Genomic DNA, 19,333 nt, shown 5'->3' with positions numbered 1-19,333 from the left:
TCATTAATTATTCTATTGATTTCCACTGAGGTATATCCATACTGTAAGGTGCTATATTATTTACCCTAACTAATTGTGCATCATGTTCAGAGAGAGCATTTGTTACTGGGTAAACGGTTATTTTCTTACCCACACATGTTGGAAAGTTAATTAATGAGACCAAATTGTGATATTCAAATAAGGTTACCATACCATCTTCCCTGTCAAAATCCTTTAGAAAATCTACAGTGAAGTCGCCACAGACTATTAACTGCTCGCTGCTGTCTGACAGATAGCACTGTAAGATATCCATAATACTGATAAATAGTTCAAATTTTCCCAGTGGGGATCTATATGTAGTTACAATTAAAAGTGAACTATTTTTCAACGTTAACTCACAAGCACACACTTCTACGTACTGATCACTAAAATATCTACATGTCTCAATGTTTTTGAACTTGTGTTTTACATGAAAATTCCTCCTTTTCCTGTGTTATATTTGCGTAAGTATGCTGCAACAGTGCAACCTTTTATACGTAAGTTACCAAACCCCGTGGTTATGTATTACTCAGAGAGGTACAGGGTGTCTATCTTTTGAAGACTCTCTAAATTTTCCAAACGGACAAGAAAATTGTCTACCTTACTACTTAATCCTCTATAAATTTGATTAAATATCGTAATCTTACCTTTTTGTGCATTACTAAGCATCCTGTGGGGAGATTGTGTTATTTTCACTTCTTTCAAAACAGGGTGCCTGAAACCTGATTCTAACCTTAAAATGGTGCCCCTCTGGCACCAGAAAACACAGGGATCTTTCTGTGTGTCAGTTTGGATCCCTGTACGTTATCTTCAAGAATCTCAGCCTATGTATTCTTTCCTTTGCTATTTGGGTGCAGGCCATGTGCAGTATATCTTCATCTTCCAACTATAGCAACTGGCACTGCACTGATATGCGATGTCGTTTCAGGCAGCAGCAGCCTGCTTAACTCAGCGTTCACACAGCTCAAAGCAGTGTTTACACAGGCCTAGTCATGGCGCTGCAGGCACTCCACAAAACTCACATTTTTGTGTATCCTTGCTAAAGCTATTATATCCAGGTCATCCCTAATACAATAATTACTGTTATTAGCCAGGCTGGCCTCAGCCCCGCTAACTATGGGAACCTCATCCTCCTTGCCAAAACCTTTGCACAAATTATCTATGTCTTCAAAACACTTGTGACCTGCCACCGTGTCCCTCATTTGTTCAAATGTGTATGAATTCCTAAGGGACCAAACTGCTGAGGTCATCGGTCCCTAGACTTACACACTACTTCAACTAACTTATGCTCAGAACAACACACACACCCTGCCCGAGGGAGGACTCGAACCTCCGGCGGAAGGATCCGCGCAGTAGTGTCATGGCACCTAATTTGTCATGTACCATGTGGTCTACATCCTCCCCATGACTACTATATAGCAGCAAGGCTCTTTGCTTCCTACCATCTTTCGGTACCGACCTACGTAGAGTTTCTTTGCTAAATGTCTGCTGGCCCCTACTGAGAGCTACAGCTGGAAGTGGTCCTTCCACTCCTGCTTTAGGTAACAAGTCACATCTGTTAGATGTCGTCAGATGAAACGCAGATGAAGTTGAAGAGCTTTTCCCCTTTAACCCATTGCTTGTTACCTTTACCCAGTTCCCTCTTCAACCTACGTAGTTCAAATTTCTAGTGACCTAATTCAACATAAAGGGCACAAATCTTTGCCTCATGGTCACCGATTCTCTTGTCGTTTTTGCAAAGCGTACAGTTCCATGGGAGAGCCTTGTTAGTTACCCACTACAATCACACCAGTGAAATTCCAACCCACAGTCTACACATACCACTAGCCCTTTGACTATCCTATAGCAACATCCACACTTACCTCGAGTTGAAACACAGATCACACACTTCAAAACAGAAATAAGTCCCTTAACACACTTTACACAACGCGAATTTTCGTTACTTACGAGCACCAAAAAATTAGGCCTACAGGTTAGCGCTTCGGGTGTATAATTTAACGTAAAAAGTTATTTATATCCGCTTACAACAAGAGCTTAGCACTCACTCAACTGCAGTATCCGCTGAATTGTCTTAATCACAACAAAATGTAACTTTATTGTACGGAAACAGAACGTATAAAACCGACATGTAGGAAAGATTCTGAATCAAACGAATTGAGATTGATGCTGCTTGCAAGAAATATGAACTTTACCGCTTTTGGGCACGCTAGAATTAAATGATTTGAAAGAGAAGCAAAACAACTGAGCAGGATTCTCTAAGTTAATTGTACCGAAACGTAAACAAATCTACTATCACACACTGACCTCAACATCGTTTCGCGTTTTCTGGATTAATATCTAAAGCAAAGGGATACTTTTAATTGTAATCTTTGAAATAGCCCTTATACACGTATTTAATGAGTAATTTGTACTAAAATAACTGTTATTACAACCTAAATTACTTCTCTTTACGACAGTGCAAAACCTCGGATGTGCAGGCGATCAATGTACAGTGAAATTATGTCTCACAGCCGTTTCCATGCTGTTATGAGGGAGTTGCGTTTTGATAATACAGTAGACCGACGTGAACAGAGGTCACGTGACATATTTGATTCAATCAGAAAATATTTTAAGCTGTGGGAAATTTCCCTTAGGGATGCCCCATTCCAGGATGGTGCATGACCCTGGATGAACAGTTGGTCACATTTCGACGTCGCTGTCCATTTTGACAATAGATCCGATCAAAACCTGGTAGATACGGAATAAATTTCTGGGAAATTTGTGAGAGCGCAAAAACCTGCTGCTGGAAGATGAAAGTGTGTTTGTTGAAGGAGGAAGAAACCAGAGACATGCGACTTGTTAAGAATGTTGTGAAATCCCTGATGATCGAGTCTGAAAAGTCTGGACATAGTAATATCACCTTTTTTTACATCTCTCGATGTAGCTCATTGTTTGTTGTCAAAAGATATGACATTAGTCGGTACTATCGGAAAAACATAGGTGAAATGCCTATCGATTTTATTACAGCTTAAGGTCGTGAAGTATAAACTACATTATTCGGTTTTCAACCAGATGTGATGATAGTCTTTTATGTTTCTAAGAAAAACAAAGTTGTTACCGTCTTTAGCTTTCCTCATGACCAGCCATCGGTGTCATCATGTAAAGGAGTCTGAAGTTGTAAAAACATACAATGTGACAAAGGTCGGCGTTGACATCATGCACCAGAAGACGCGATGCTACAGTGTGAAGAGGAAAACGAGTCGCTGGCCATTGGTGATTTTCTTCATCAATACGATGTAAGTGTAATGAAGGCACACATAATTTGAGTGATACTGGCTGCCAATGAAAAGAAATGAGACGTCGGACTTTCTTCAACAATTTGGAAAAGCAACTAGCAAGGGTAAAGAAGTAAATGAATTCATTAGTAACTCCGGATCCAGGAAGTGTAATGAAACCAATAACTAAGAAAAAGAGAAAGATAGAAAATCACAAATTATATGTTATTGGGGTATCAAACCTATATGCTCGGAACATTCTGCTATTGTCTGTAGACTCTGCGCAAATTTAGAATAAGAATAAAAGCTACCAGTAAAAGCTTAAAAACTGAGTTTTTATATGTAAACTTTCAGTAAATGAAATTATGTTAAAAGTAATTAAATCTCAAAAGTTTTTCACGTCATAAGTAGTCAAAATAGTTTTAATTTATGTCAGTTTAAACAATACTGGCCTGAGAAGCCCGACTGGTAGGCATCGCTGTACAAATTTGCAGGTAGGCAGAGGGTAAGTGGTCCACACCGCATTCTCATTTCTATACATTTCTCTATTCTTTCCCAATACACCACTTCCCAGCATGTAAGTTTTGTTCCATGGAACCAATGATATTGTGAAAGCACTTTGTTCGTTAATTTATATCCGCTCCAATTGCTAAAATGATACGAAGTCCACGACCCGTTTCTACCTTGACATCGAGGCCATTTTCAAACTGATCTGAAAATAGCCTGTTCGAGGACTTCGTATCGCTTTAGAAACTGTAGCGAATATTAAGTAACTGAATAAACAGTTTCAGAGATACACCGCTCTCAAAACGTGGGGAAACTAATAACTTCGTTATCCTAACTGTATGAACTCCGTTGGTGTTTCTGAAAGGTTTGGAGTAATGAAGTTTAAGCACTAGTGAAGCAATTAACGTCCGGTTCTAACGTTAAACTTGTTATCGTTTCAACGGTAGTGAAGTTTGTTACGAGGAAATGAAGTGGCTGTTGTTTCCCTCGTAATTATTATGCTTTCTTAGCAGCGGGCGGGCCTAGGCATACAGCTTGTTTTAGCATATCGTTATGGTAACTCGACCAGGTAACCGGTAAGGTAATGTGAATCACAGAACAGTAGTGGTTCTCAACGGCAGTGCGCGGTGTTTTTATTGGCGACAGAAATCTATAGAATCTGATACGATTTTTTAAATGTGCGACAACGAAGTTACTATTTTCACAGAGTGGTAATTCTACGAAATGCAGTAAATCTCACCGGAGGACATTTCTAAACTTCATCCGAAGGAAGATGAAAAATATCTTCCCGAAAGACGTACTGCATACCGTAAGACTACCACTTTTTTCTCCTCGAGTAATTTAAGTCTTATAATATTTAGTAAGGAGCCACGTTAAATTTGTTTCCTGTTTATTGTCTTTTCCTGAACGCTCAAAACACTTAAGTGTTCACTATCTCCCTGCCAAAATCAGCTACAAGCTTTTATTAAAGCTAAAATAAAATTATTCTGATGTAAGCCCCGATTAGTTCCCTAACGACCACACTATTGCATATACTGTGTCAATAAAAATGCTTTCTTGTTTGCTTGTAACTCGAAATCTACTCACGAAGCTTACGGCAGATTTTTCTCTTTTTTTCCTCTTCTACTTTGGTTGGATGCAATTTACATAGATCACAAGGCTGTTTGTTTCTTTTGTAAAATATGTAACTGTTTATTGCTTACATCAAAATTGGAGGCTTGCGGCTCTTCTCATGGTAATGAGTTAGTTTACTGCGTCCAGGATCTATACACTTTTGCCTTGAGTTAACATCCTCAAATTTTGGACATTTTCATTTCCATTGATAACTGTAAACAAAGGGGACCGAATTTAATTTTAAAACTTTGTATCTACCAACAGAATGATACCGATTAATGTTGCAGACCGATTAAAAATATTTTCTGCCGCATCTCAGGTGAATCGATGATTACTTTCAAGTTATTTGGCGGCTGCATCACAACAATTTAATAGCAGTGTATCTATTACACAAACAATCCTACCTGTCCTCTCAAAACTGTAGAATCTGATGCAGTTCTTGATGCAGATATGGTACAAGAGAGGAGAGCAGGATCGGATCTACGTACTTCAGCACTTAGTTATCTGAAATAGCTGAAGGTATACTCCTATACTTCAAAGATGCTTAGAAACTAGATACTTGAAGTTTTATCTCTCGGTTTGTAGACGTACCATGTGTAGGTAGTGATCTGAGTATCACAGATTCATTTTTCAAAAAAGTTAAGCTCTTCTTGATCTGCTTCTTCCACACGTCAATTATTAGGTCTCTACCTACTACGCGTACCATTATTACATCGATGTAACCCGGATACTAAAACCTGCATGTGGCTCAACGATCAGGTGCAAGCCTTTAAGCTGGGCGCCACTAGACTAATTGCGTGACCCTAATCTGTCCCAGTACTCCTACCAGGGAAAGAGGACCTACCATTTCATGCTGAAAAACGAAGTTATCGCTTCTGACGAATCTCCAAATGAGAAACATACCTCCATATCCTAAGACACAGAGTCGTTTTTACCAGTAAATAACAACGGAAGAAAATTACCGTATGTAAAAAGTTATCACACAGGACAAAAAAGTTGTCAATTATTGAACAGCACTATGTAACAAAATACTAATCAGCGTTGTAAACAAACTATCTGACAACACAAAATAAAACACAGGCGCAGAATGAAAACGAACGGAACAACTTCAAAGTTTGCGGACATCAAACTAATACAAAGCAGTAAACAAACGACATTCGAAAGCGCATCACAAACGTAAATTTGTGCAGTGAAAGCGCCCCCAAGGCACAACAACATAGCAGGACGCAGTATTCACAAATGAGCAGGATAAAACGTGCGTAAACACTGTGTAAACACGTAACGTTATCCGTGAATAACAATGTACACCAAACAGTTCTTCATATGTAAGCATTACAAAGTTTTACCGAAGTTCTCAGGTCAGCCAGGATACACTAAAGCACGCCTGGGTAACAAAGGCAAACATGTCATAGGTCAAGACGAACCAGATACTACAATGGTAAGGACAAAAATCGGCATATGTCACGATTTTTACCTAAGCATACGTTTTAAAGCTTGGATTATAAACAAAAATTGAATGTAGAAGATACCCTAATATCCCTCATGTATGCAGATGACGTGGTGTACTAACTTAGAGCTGTGTCTGATTTCAGTTCGCAGCCATAGGACACACAGTGTAAAATGAAAGCTAAAGTGCATATATAACTTTAATAACAATAGCCAATGTAACGTATTTCCTCGCTTAAACATAACCTGTAGGTATGTTTTTCAGAAAAATAAAAGAAAAAAGCAACTGGAGATGCCACAACTGTGGTGAAACATGTTGGTGTGTTAAATGCAAAACAATAATCTGTGTATGTGCAAAAGGCGAACTTACCCTTAAATCGTTAGAGTAGCCAAGTCATTTACAGTGGAAGGTTAGCTACTGTCGGACCAAAATGTTTTATTGTGAGAAAATGAAACTCTTGCAACAGTCCTTGTGATATTATTTATTTTGTTGCAACCAGCTTCAGCGCTTCAGAGCGCCAACTTCGGGCTGTAGTTGATGCGGAAGGGGTTGACACAGTCCCTATATATATGGACAGCATAGCTATAGCTGGTTACGCAGACTATCTGAAAACTTCGCTGTCAGGGCTGTAGCCATCAAATGCCAACTCAGTCGCGTAACCAGTTACGCTGGCCAATGATGCGATATATGTAGGATCGTATTCCGCATGAACTAAAGCCCGAAGATGGCGCACTGAATCGCCGAAACTGATTGCAACAAAATAATAAGGACGGCTGCAGGCGTTTCATTTTCTCACAATAGTAAACGGCCGTCGTCCCAAAGACCTCCTGTCAAAGAGATGGACATGCAAAACAAAGTATTTTGTGGTCCGTCTGGGATTCGTTTGGGCGGCCTTCTTGGCTTCCAGGACAACACCAGGCCCAACTGATGGATAGGCCTAAGTGGGAACTGATCTTTGAATGTGTTCAGAATACGGAGAATCGGCGACCAGCCTGCAAACGTACCTCAGCAGTACAAATACATGTCTTCATAGTAGCGTACCCATCAACACGAGCACTCACCTAATAATAGACTGAGATGTACTTACCAGCAGCAGAGCAACGAGCAGACACAGGGTCCGCATGGTGAGTGTGGCGGTCGCAGCACAGCAAGTCAAGTGGCGTGCGTTCAATCACTGATCGCGCGGTCTTCTTTCTGATCACTGCTCTTAGCCACGACTGCCCGGCATCAACACATCAGATGTCGACCTGGGACAATACAAAAAAAGCTATGGATGTCTGGAACTCGCCACTCTGTGATGTAATTCTTTTACTAACCAAAAAAAAGAAAAAAAGAAAGACATCGTTGAGACGTCATTGTAATTTTCAATCGAAGTCGCCAACTATCTGAACAGTAAAATCGCTAGCGACTCTTGTTAAAGTAGGTGAGAGGAGGTAATTTCATTAGAAATTTTGTAGTGGGTGCTGTCGGGTTATGTGTATTTTTTTATGGGGATTACCTTGCATTTATTCACATTTAATTCCAGTATTATTTCTTTTTCCTTGAAATGGAGTGTGCGATGTTTTGAAATGTGCCGTACAAGTTAAAGCTGTGTGTTGAATCATGATTCGAACATGGGATGTGCTATCCACCGACTGACCTATGCTGCCACAACCCACACTCACAGGTTTACTTTTTTTCAGTATGTTTTCCATGCTTTCAAAACTTCGTATACTTTCTTGTGCATACTTTTCACGCGTAGTCACTTATTAATAGCTCGTGGTCGGGCGGCTAGCGTTGCTGCCTCTACATCACGAGGTTCCGCAAAAAAAGTTCAAATGTGTGTGTGAATTCCTAAGGTAGCAAAATGCTGAGGTCATCGGTCCCTAGACTTACACACTACTTAATCTAACTTATGATAAGAACGACACACACACCCATGCCCGATGGAGGACTCGAACCTTCGGCGGGAGGGACCTCGCAGTCCGTGACATGGCGCCTGAAACCGCGCGGCGCGGGGTCCTGAGTTCGATCCCCGGCAGGGTCGGGGATTTTCTCCGCCCGGTGGCTGCGTGTTTGTGGTGTTGTCATAATTTCATAATTCATTTGGGAATAGTGTCATGCCTGGACTGTGAAAAGGTTGGGAATTTGTACGTTCGCTGATAATCGCGCTCTCGCGGTTCTAGGCGCGCAGTCCGGAACCGTGCGACTGCTACGGTCGCCGGTTCGAATCCTGCCTCGGGCATGGATGTGTGTGATGTCCTTAGGCTAGTTAGGTTTAAGTAGTTCTAAGTTCTAGGGGACTGATGACCACAGCAGTTGAGTCCCATAGTGCTCAGAGCCATTTGAATCATTTTTGATAATCGCGCAGTTGTGCGCCCCACAAACCAATATCATCATTATCATCTTCATCATCATATCATCATCATTTCTTCACAACATCATTTCTTTCAGAAGCGCTAGCCCTGCTAGGTGCACGACAGGTTCCGTGAGCCGGCCTGTGTGGCCGTGCGGGTCTAGGCGCTTCAGTCTGGAACCGTGTGACCGCTACGGTCACAGGTTCGAATCCTGCCTCGGGCTTGGATGTCTGCTGTCCTTAGGTTAGTTACGTTTAAGCAGTTCTAAGTTCTAGGGGACTGATGATGACAGATGTTAAGTCCCATAGTGCTCAGAGCCATTTGAACCATTTTTTAAGGTTCTGTGAAGTTTGGAAGGTGAGAGGGAGATACTGACCGAAGTTAGGCTGTGAGGGTAGCCCATGAATCTTGGACGACAGTTCTTCTGGTAAGAGCACTGACTGTGAAAAGCAAGATTCTGGAACCGACCCTTTGTCCGGCACTCAGTTTTAATCTGCCACAATATTCCAAAGCTGTCTTCCATTACACCATGTCGAAATTCTGTCGCAGTCTTCTTATATTTCCTTACGATCGTTCGACACAAAAACTACTGAGCATCGTCAGTAAACTAAATCGAAGTTCGTTGTGCACTGTAAACGTTAACCGTAATTAATATCAAACTTCCTTGGGGAACATGAGATGTCACTTTCATTTTTCTGATACATTCACCCTCCAGTATAGAGCTTTTACTTATATTAATTAAGCATTTTTGAAGATAATCCGTTGCGGCTATTGAGACAAAAATTTCTTTATCAGCCACTTTTCAGTTGTTCGTTATTATCATGAAAAATCGGTGATAAATATTTTCGGCCGAACAACATCCAAATTGATTTCAATCTGTAGGAAATAAATACTCAAACAGATGTGATAAATTTTGGCTAGAACTATTGCCAAAAATATTGCAGTATTCAAATTCTGTCTGTGTAAGAACTCGCTCGTAAGCATCATAGCTGCAGAAAGTTCAACGTTAAACGATAATAATGCTGTGCATGAAAAATTTGATGCATAGTGTGTGCCGTTGCAACAATGCTGAGCTCTTAATGTCTCACCCTCCACTTCCCTCTTCAGAAGTATATTTAATAATTGTGATTCGACTAATTTCTCTTAATAATAATGATAACTTATGGCTTCACCAAAGTGCAATGCAAAGGAATCACGCCTCGCGATCAATTGTAATGCAACTGTTTATTTGTAAAACGTATATCCTTAATAAATTTTAGTACGAGTAAGGGCACAGAGCACAGGAAATGACGTTATGCAAGCCTACCCGGAACTTTATGCAGAGAAGAGGGTCTGTCGTTACGGGGACGTCAGGTTATCGCAAATTCACACAGTCAGGACTGAGTAGAATATTCGGAGCACGGGAGAACGGTTTCTTTCTCGAATGTTCTAGAAAGTTTTAGAAGGATGTAGACTTTCTGTAGCGTGAGAAATGCACGGAACGACTGCCGTAGGGCCATGCCCAAAGGTAGTGTACTGATCGATTTGCCGAAATATCGCAGACGTCACAAAGTGGTGGCGTTAGTTCATTAACCCTTCAGGTTATATAACAGTTTGTTAATCACAAACTAAAAGAGGAAGTGTAACAGGAGCCCTAATTAGGTAAATTTTGCTTTAATAACAATTAGTTTATAAAGTTGACGTGTGGAATTTACTTCGGAGGAGCACACGTGAAGCGGAGAGAGGCAACAGCTAATAATGCCTTGATGAGCAGTCCGCCAAGGCACAGTCCGTAGCGGACAGATGCTTGCGGCACTGCACCGTAAAAGTGTCAGCCTCAGTGCTAATAAATTAACTTTGCTAAATGCAGTTCGAACACTACACTCAGTGTTCAGAACCATTTATGAGTAGTTGCAGGTTTCAGGTCTACGCAGACACACGTGTCACGCAACGTGTATCGATCAGACAGTGACTTTGGACGAAGATCAAATTTACCATGGAAAAAGAGAATAATGGACAACTTAACCTTTTGGATGTATCAGTTATCAAACGGGCGGATGGGACCTTAGGCCATAAGGTCTACAGGAAAGGTACACATACCGATCGCTACCTCCATAAGAACTCAAACCACCACCCTAGACAAAAGAGGGGGGTCATAAAAACACTAGTGGATAGGGCCAATAATATTTGTAAACCAGGCTACTTACAAGAAGAACTAAATCATTAACGAATGGCTTTTGCGTAAAAATGGTTATACGAAAAACGAGATAACGGAGCACTTCACCCAAGTAGAAAAATGCCTAAAAATTGGAGACAGCAACAACCGTCAGCTGGAAAAGTATTTCTTCCGTTCATCCATAACATCACGGAAAGTACTAGCCAAGTTTCAGGTGGAGACTATTTTCAGACTTACTAAGAAAATTAGTGAATGCTTAAGATCAACAAAAGATGCTCGTCATCCCCTAGCCACCCCGTGTAGTTGTGGCAGGGTTTACATAGGAAATACAAAAAGAAGCATCAATACACGTTTGACGGAGCACAAAAGAAACTGTCGCTTGGGACATTCGACAAATCGGCAGTAGCGGAACATGCTTTTAAGGATGGAGATCACGAAATAAAACTTGGTGAGACAGGCGTGCTACCGAGGACGTCGCATTATTATACACGTATGTATAGAGAGGCAATTGAAAGCCACAAACATCAATACAATTTTAATCGTAAAGAAGAAGGATTAAAATTGGACAAGATATGGCGGTCGACGTTGCATCAATCACGTGACAATCGATTGCCTGCAGTTGAGAGAACAGACGATAGCCATCGATGCCACGTGACATGCGGTGGCGCCCTCTATGACCTCCATATAAGCGGCGGCCCTAGCTCCTAGCAGCCAGTCGTCGACTCACCTCGGAAGATGTTCTGCGTAGTTGAGAACGTAACGTCAGGGAGAACAAGTTCTACAGATCGACCACGGCAATTTAGCCCGTAAGTGTTTACTGATGAAGACGCCGGCCGTGAAAGCCTACATGGGATGATTTGAACGAAGAATTACAACTGTTGCTTGTGAAGCTACACTCCTGGAAATTGAAATAAGAACACCGTTAATTCATTGTCCCAGGAAAGGGAAACTTTTTTGACACATTCCTGGTGTCAGATACATCACAGGATCACACTGACAGAACCATAGAGACACAGGCAACAGAGCATGCACAATGTCGGCACTAGTACAGTGTATATCCTCCTTTCGCAGCAATGCAGGCTGCTATTCTCCCATGGAGACGATCGTAGAGATGCTGGATGTAGTCCTGTGGAACGGCTTGCCATGCCATTTCCACCTGGCGCCTCAGTTGGACCAGCGTTCGTGCTGGACGTGCAGACTGCGTGAGACGACGCTTCATCCAGTCCCAAACATGCTCAATGGGGGACAGATCCGGAGATCTTGCTGGCCAGGGTAGTTGACTTACACCTTCTGGAGCACGTTGGGTGGCACGGGATACATGCGGACATGCATTGTCCTGTTGGAACAGCAAGTTCCCTTGCCGGTCTAGGGCTGGTAGAAGGATGGGTTCGATGACGGTTTGGATGTACCGTGCACTATTCAGTGTCTCCTCGACGATCACCAGAGGAGTACGGCCAGTGTAGGAGATCGCTCCCCACACCATGATGCCGTGTGTTGGCCCTGTGTGCCTCGGTCGTATGCAGTGCTGATTGTGGCGCTCACCTGCACGGCGCCAAACACGCATACGACCATCATTGGCACCAAGGCAGAAGCGACTCTCATCGCTGAAGACGACACGTCGCCATTCGTCCCTCCATTCACGCCTGTCGCGACACCACTGGAGGCGGGCTGCACGATGTTGGGGCGTGAGCGGAAGACGGCCTAACGGTGTGCGGGACCGTAGCCCAGCTTCATGGAGACGGTTGCGAATGGTCCTCGCCGATACCCCAGGAGCTACAGTGTCCCTAATTTGCTGGGAAGTGGCGGTGCGGTCCCCTATGGCACTGCGTAGGAACCTACGGTCTTGGCGTGCATCCGTGCGTCGCTGCGGTCCGGTCCCAGGTCGACGGGCACGTGCACCTTCCGCCGACCACTGGCGGCAACATCGATGTACTGTGAAGACCTCACGCCCCACGTGTTGAGCAATTCGGCGGTACGTCCACCCGGCCTCCCGCATGCCAACTATACGCCCTCGCTCAAAGTCCGTCAACTGCACATACGGTTCACGTCCACGCTGTCGCGGCATGCTACCAGTGTTAAAGACTGCGATGGAGCTCCGTATGCCACGGCAAACTGGCTGACACTGACGGCGGCGGTGCACAAATGCTGCGCAGCTAACGCCATTCGACGGCCAACACCGCGGTTCCTGGTGTGTCCGCTGTGCCGTGCGTGCGATCATTGCATGTACAGCCCTCTCGCAGTGTCCGGAGCAAGTATGGTGGGTCTGACACACCGGTGTCAATGTGTTCTTTTTTCCATTTCCAGGAGTGTATTTAGAACAATGGCAGAGCAAGTTATTTTTAAGGGGTTGGTGGGGTGGGGAGGGGGGGGGGGGGGAGGTGGTGCTACTTGAAGTCGGGTAGACGATTCTAGCACTTGGCTTCTTATTTATCTCTGCTTAGTATTTGCTTACGCTGATAGCCTACTGGTAACGGGACGAGGTCTTAAATATGGATGTATTGTTACGTCGAGGTCATGCAGAGGGTCAGCATTTAAATCTGAAGCACAGTTTCATGTTTTGTTTTGAAGGGATGATCTAAAGAGCCGCGTGGCAGTGTGTTTTCGGTTTCTATAGTTTCTCCGCTTTCTAATCGCTCACGCTTTGTAAGGTCATAATTCTGTCAGAGATTTCTTTCGAGCACATGTTAATATCTGTTAGTTAGTATTACGCTCAGGATATTTATTGCAAAGACCACTGATAGAGAGAACGAAATTTTCACTCTGCAGCGGTGTGGGCGCCGATGTGAAACTACCTGCCAGATTGAAACAGCGTGACGGATCAAAACTCGAACTCGTGACCTGTGTCCTTAACAGGCAAGTGTTCTATCGACTCATACCTCGTCCTCAAGCTTTGCTTTCAGCAGTACCTAGTATCCTACCTCCAAAATATCACAGAAGTTCTCCTGCGAAACTCGCAAGACAAAGTTTTAATCTGTAACAAGTTTCATATGAACGTACATTCCACTGCAGAGTGAAAATTTCATTCTATTTGTGGCTACGCTATGCCACCGTAATATCCTTTCTTCCAGAAGTGCTAGTCGTGTGAGATTCGCCGGAGAGCTTCTGCACAGTTTGGAAGGCAGGAGACGAGGCACTGGCAGAAGTAGAGCTGTGAGGAGGGGGCGTGAGTCGTGCTTGGGCAGCTCAGTCGGTAGAGCACATGTCCGCGAAAAGCAAAGGCCACGAGTTCGACGGAGAAGGTTAGCGCAGCAGTTAGCACACTGGACTCGCATTCTGGTGGACGACGGCTCAAACCCACGTCCACCCATCATGATTTAGCTTTTCCGTGAGTTCGCTAAATCGCTTAAGGCAAATGCCGCAATGGTTTCTGCGAAGGGACGCGGCCACTTACCTTCATCCTTCGCTAATCCGAGCTTCTGCTCCGTCTCCAGCTGCCTCGTTGTCGACGAGACGTTAGCAACTAATCTACACCTCCTCCTCCTCCAGATCTCGAGTCTCATTCCGGCACACAGTTTTAATCTGCCAGAAAGTTTACATCATTCATAGCCGTTTCGTAAATGAGCACATGGAAAGGCTGATTCCACATCTTTCGCATGCTCTTTTAAAGTTCAATGTGTCAATTACGATTGTAATTACCAAATTCATATAGTCATGCATTAACGGTAAGGAGGGGGCTAGACGCCTCAACAGTAAATGGCAAACAAGGTAACTACAATAACAAACAGTGGAGAAGTGGGTCTGTCCTCGGATGCTTTAAAAATGGTTCAAATGGTTCTAAGCACTATGGGACTTAACATATGAAGTCATCAGTCTCCTAGACTTAGAACTACTTATACGTAACTAAAACATCTTCAAAATTTCGTGGCCCTGTCAGCAACTTTATAAATATAAATTTCAATTTTAATAATGAACAGCCTCAGTTGCACCGTTTACCTAGAATTTACCTAGGTTTCAGTCGGGATAACCCAACCTTCTTCAGAATAACAGTATCTATCGTTTGTCCCTAGCGAACGCCGTGAAGCTAAAACTACAAATCCATAAATTATCGTCAGACTATAAAAACATATCTGAAACTGCCTCGGCCCCACTTCGCGACCGCGATGCGGCAGCGGTGAGTGCTGTACTGGAACTGACCGTAGCGTCATGAGGCCCGCCTAGGCGGACACAATACCTTGCGCCTGCGCATAAACTGTGTGGTAGTTATTTGTTGGGACAAGACGCGAACTTAGCTCGTGTCCTTGAATTTACTAGTAAAGTGAAATAGATGTATAGCTGACGAAAAGGGCGTAAATCTATCCTGTGCAGAACGTACTTAGATCGACTGTCTTAACATTTATGAAGTATTCATTAATCATGATATGAGGAAGACATCATGTGCTTACAAGGTATGGCCTATCTAGGAAAGTTTTTGTTCTTCAGCAGGAAGTTTAATCACCTAAAAAGAACTTAGGAGTGGTAAGGATAATATAAAGCCAACATCGTCATTATTATGACTAGGTCTAGAAATTTTTAAGACGTAATTGTTAGGCACTTGCTTAGCTATTGTTACAACGCATGAGCATCCTATTCACTTAGCACACAAATGGTCATGACTGAACTTACGGAAAAGTCTAAATGTTACGACAGTCGGTCTAAGTACGTTCTGCGCAGGATACATATACGCCCTTTTCCTCAGCTATACCTTTTATTTCACTATACTAGTAAATTCAAGGTCAAGACTTAAGTTAGCGTCTTGTCCCAACAAGTAACTATCATACAGCTAATGCGCAGGCGCAAGGCATTGTGTCCGCCTAGGAGAACCTCATGACGCTACGGTCAGTTCCAGTACAGCACTCGCGGCTGCCGCATCGCGGTCGCGAAGTGGGGCCGAGGCAGTTTCAGAAAGTTTTTACAGTCTGACGATAATCTATGGACTTGTAGTTGTAGCTTGACGATGTCCACTACGGAAAGTCGGTAGTTACTGTTATTCTGAAGATGTTGGGTTATCCCGACTGAAACCTAGGTAAATTCTAGGTAAACGGTGCAACTGAGGCTGTTCATTATTAAAATTGAAACCTAACTAAACTAAGGAGATCACACACATCCATGCCTGGGACAGGATTCGAACCTGCCACCGTAGCAGCAGTGCGGTTCCGGACTGAAGCGCCTAGAACCGCTCGGTCACGGTGGCCGGCCCTCGGGTGCTGCACATTGGTGTTGAGATCAGCTGCAGCTGCTACAATCTGTTTTAAATCAGTTTACAGTCAGCCTCCGGCTGCATGTGAGTATCATGGCACTGAGCAGTGAAGTTACTGGGCAGTGACACCGAGTAGGTATTAAGTAGCATCCTTTAAGGTTTAGTCTTGGTTATTACCTTCACATGTCCAGTAATAATGGTGATTCTATAGGGATAATTATCTAAAAATCACCCAAAAACCAACTAAGTTGCAATTGCAAGATTTGTGATGGTGATAAACGTCACGCAGTGTTGAAGCTACTCTTCATAGAGTTGGAAAATTTTTAGAGGTATGTAAGTTTGACCACTGTTCTTTATTTGTCATTATGAAGCGGTATCTATCGTTTCATTGACTAATTTTCAAATGTAAAATTCTGTTACATCATTTTAGATACCCTCCTTAAGCTAAAGTTGTGCAAGTAATGCATATGTGTCTGTCACACCCAAATCAGCTAGGGAAGATTTATTTTTCTCTAATCACAATATAAAATTAAAATACTTCAGATACTCACTTCATTTTTATTTATGTAAATTTGCGATAAGAAACAAAATTCCAGATTTTAAATAAATTATTTAAATATTAAAATTTATACCACTGGATAAATAAACATTGAAACCCTTCAACATTTATGAACATTTATGACAACGTTGGCAGGATCATGTAGAGTAAAGAACACAGTGTTGAAGTACGAAGCTGTGTGAATACATCTATCAATTACTGCCTCTTGAGAAATGGGAGATCAAACTTGCTTTCGTGATCCTGAACCTGTATTTAATCTACTTTCAGCATTAAATTTAAGGTTATAGCAGACACTAGTGAAACATTCGATTTTCAAAAATTTTAATGAAATCAGAATGGGACTGATTAATCTTCAAACAAGGGTAAAACTGTTTATTTTGTAATTTGAAGCAAATTTCGTTCTATATTCGGTCACGTCATAACATAAAACTAAATAGCTAGCACTAAAACGAAATGCATCGAATACCAGCTGTCATCTCCTGGGCTACGATCGCTGCAAATCGGTTGAAACCTCATCTTGTGCTTTCTACTTGATAGTTACTTTTACAATATGACATTCCCTAATGCCCAGAAGGATTCTGAGCAAATTGGCGCTGGTCTACGGACTTACATGAGGATGATACATTCAACATAAATTTAGGTAAAACTTTGAAAACATGTGCAAAATCTAAAACCTGAAGACATAATTCATGATATATATTGTCCTCAACTTTAAGCATTCTCTAAGACTTCACTAACGAATGTAGCAAAACAACTAAACACGTTAATAATGGGGAGAGAATACAGATTTAGAAGAAAACTCCGCATCCTGTGCAAATCACAGAAATTCTTGGAGTGTTGGTAAATCAGAAATGGTGATAGACAGATATTCGTAACATTTACTCCTTAATTCGTAACAAACAATTAGCCGGAAGTCACAATGAAGCGAGCATAGATAAGAAACGCATGAGCTTGAACTAAGGTTGTACGTGAAATTCACTAACAGTTTTCCTATAAAACGAGAAGTTAGGCCGTAACATGAATTTCAGATACAACTCTTCAATTACCTACATGCGATGTTATAAGAGGTGATCAACGAAGAGTATCAAAATAGAAGCTTCAAAAACACGCGTCCTAGTAAAACGTCATTGGTCTTCGGAGACATAGAGAAGGGTGTCGAATGGAGACTGATAATGCTATGGAATGAGACGCACAGTGAACTTAAAGTAGTTCTGTCTATATTAGTGTTATGTCTATACTAGTAACAAAAGGCTGACAATGCATCAAATCAAAAAGTGCAAACAATATGAAAAAGGAGATGAAAATTCATCTAAACACTAGAAAACATGCTTATCTTTCGTAAATAGAGCGGTAGTGTGACCTCTACGTAACCAGACGAGAGGAAACAGTGATGCCAACTAAAATCAGGAAGAACCATTCTACTGATGATGCCTTAAAGTGGAAAAAGGAAAACGAGTTTGGGAAAATAAAACATAGTGCAACAAGAGAAGACTTTTTATTTACAAAACAAATTTCTATGGAATCGTGTTTACAAGAAATAAAAGTTGCTTTAAATAAAGTGAATATTTCTGCACAGACATTAATGACTGGGAGACTTGGTTGTCGAGACAATTGAACAAGACAGGAAAAGGTTAAAGTAAATGTAGGGTGACAATTAATGAACAATATGAAATAAAATCATCATAACTTCTGAACGGTTTGCGTTAGGACAATCAAACTGCACGGTTGACCGCGGTACATGCTGGGAATTATGCACGTGCATGGTTTGGTTTAGCGACGAAGCCCACTTCTATTTGGGTGGGTTCGTCAGTAATCAAAATTAGCGCATTAGGGAGACTAATAATCTTCATCTCGTGATCGAGAAGTCTGGTCACTCTTAACGGGGGACTGTGTGGTGTGCAGTGTCTAGTCACGGATAATCGATGCGATATTCCTTGATGGCACAGAGACTACCAAAAGGTACGTGAAGGTTTTGGAAGGTGATTTCATCCCCGTAATACAAAGCTATCATGATTTCGCGAAGATGTGGTTCGCTCTAGAAGGAGCTCGACGCCATCGAAGCAGGAGAGTATTTGGTGTCCTGCTGGAGCACTCTGAGAACAGCATTCTGGCTCTGGGGTACCCAGAGGCCACTGGCACAAGCCTCGATTGGTCGCCATATTCTCCTGATCTGAACAGATGTGACTACTTTTTGTGGGGCTATATTAAAGACAAGGTGTGCAGCAACAACCACAAAACTGTTTCCGTGCTGAAAACAGCCATCCAGGCCATCGACAGCATCGATATTCCGACATTTCGGTGGTTCATGCAGACTTTCGCTATTCGTCTGCGCCACATCATCGTCAATGATGGCTGGCATATCAAACATGTGATAAACCAAATTTGAATATCAGAAGTGACGTTTAGTTGTTGATTAAACCATGTCACATTTTAATTTGTAACTAATTTACGTTTTCTCATCCAGTTCAATAATTGTCATCCTATTATTAGTGACATATTGTAAGATGGCAAGAACTATGCCCCTTACATGAAGTAATTGAAGATCACCTAACTCACATTGAGCGAACAGTAGGGCTGAACAAAAATGGCTGACAAGGCACAATGCATCTTGTAGAGGGTATAGTATGGACGTATTGGAATAATTAATGTCAGGTGATGGTTTTAAAGTAATTCACACAGCATGAAAACTTTATGGAAATGCGTCGATTTACTACAGGCTGCAGGCTGGTTTATCCCAGGGATGTATTCGAGTGACTGTGGCTGGGGGG

General features: G+C 42.2%; 1 protein-coding gene across 5 annotated transcripts in view; it reads right to left on the bottom strand.

Annotated features, from left to right (window-relative positions):
* Positions 1 to 19,333, bottom strand: part of LOC126272274 (protein madd-4-like) — a 2,033,115-nt gene that overhangs the window by 1,238,898 nt on the left and 774,884 nt on the right. For all 5 annotated transcript variants that reach the window (XM_049975019.1, XM_049975021.1, XM_049975022.1 and 2 more), the window contains exon 2: positions 7,427 to 7,586. In XM_049975019.1, the coding sequence (XP_049830976.1) occupies positions 7,427 to 7,462 (36 nt within the window). In that variant the 5' untranslated portion in view covers positions 7,463 to 7,586. The remainder of the gene's footprint in view (positions 1 to 7,426; positions 7,587 to 19,333) is intronic.

Source organism: Schistocerca gregaria, chromosome 5 (assembly GCF_023897955.1).
Source record: "Schistocerca gregaria isolate iqSchGreg1 chromosome 5, iqSchGreg1.2, whole genome shotgun sequence".
NCBI lineage: Eukaryota > Metazoa > Arthropoda > Insecta > Orthoptera > Acrididae > Schistocerca > Schistocerca gregaria.
Note: the sequence above shows the minus strand (reverse complement) of the source record. Positions and strands in the feature narration are given on the sequence as shown.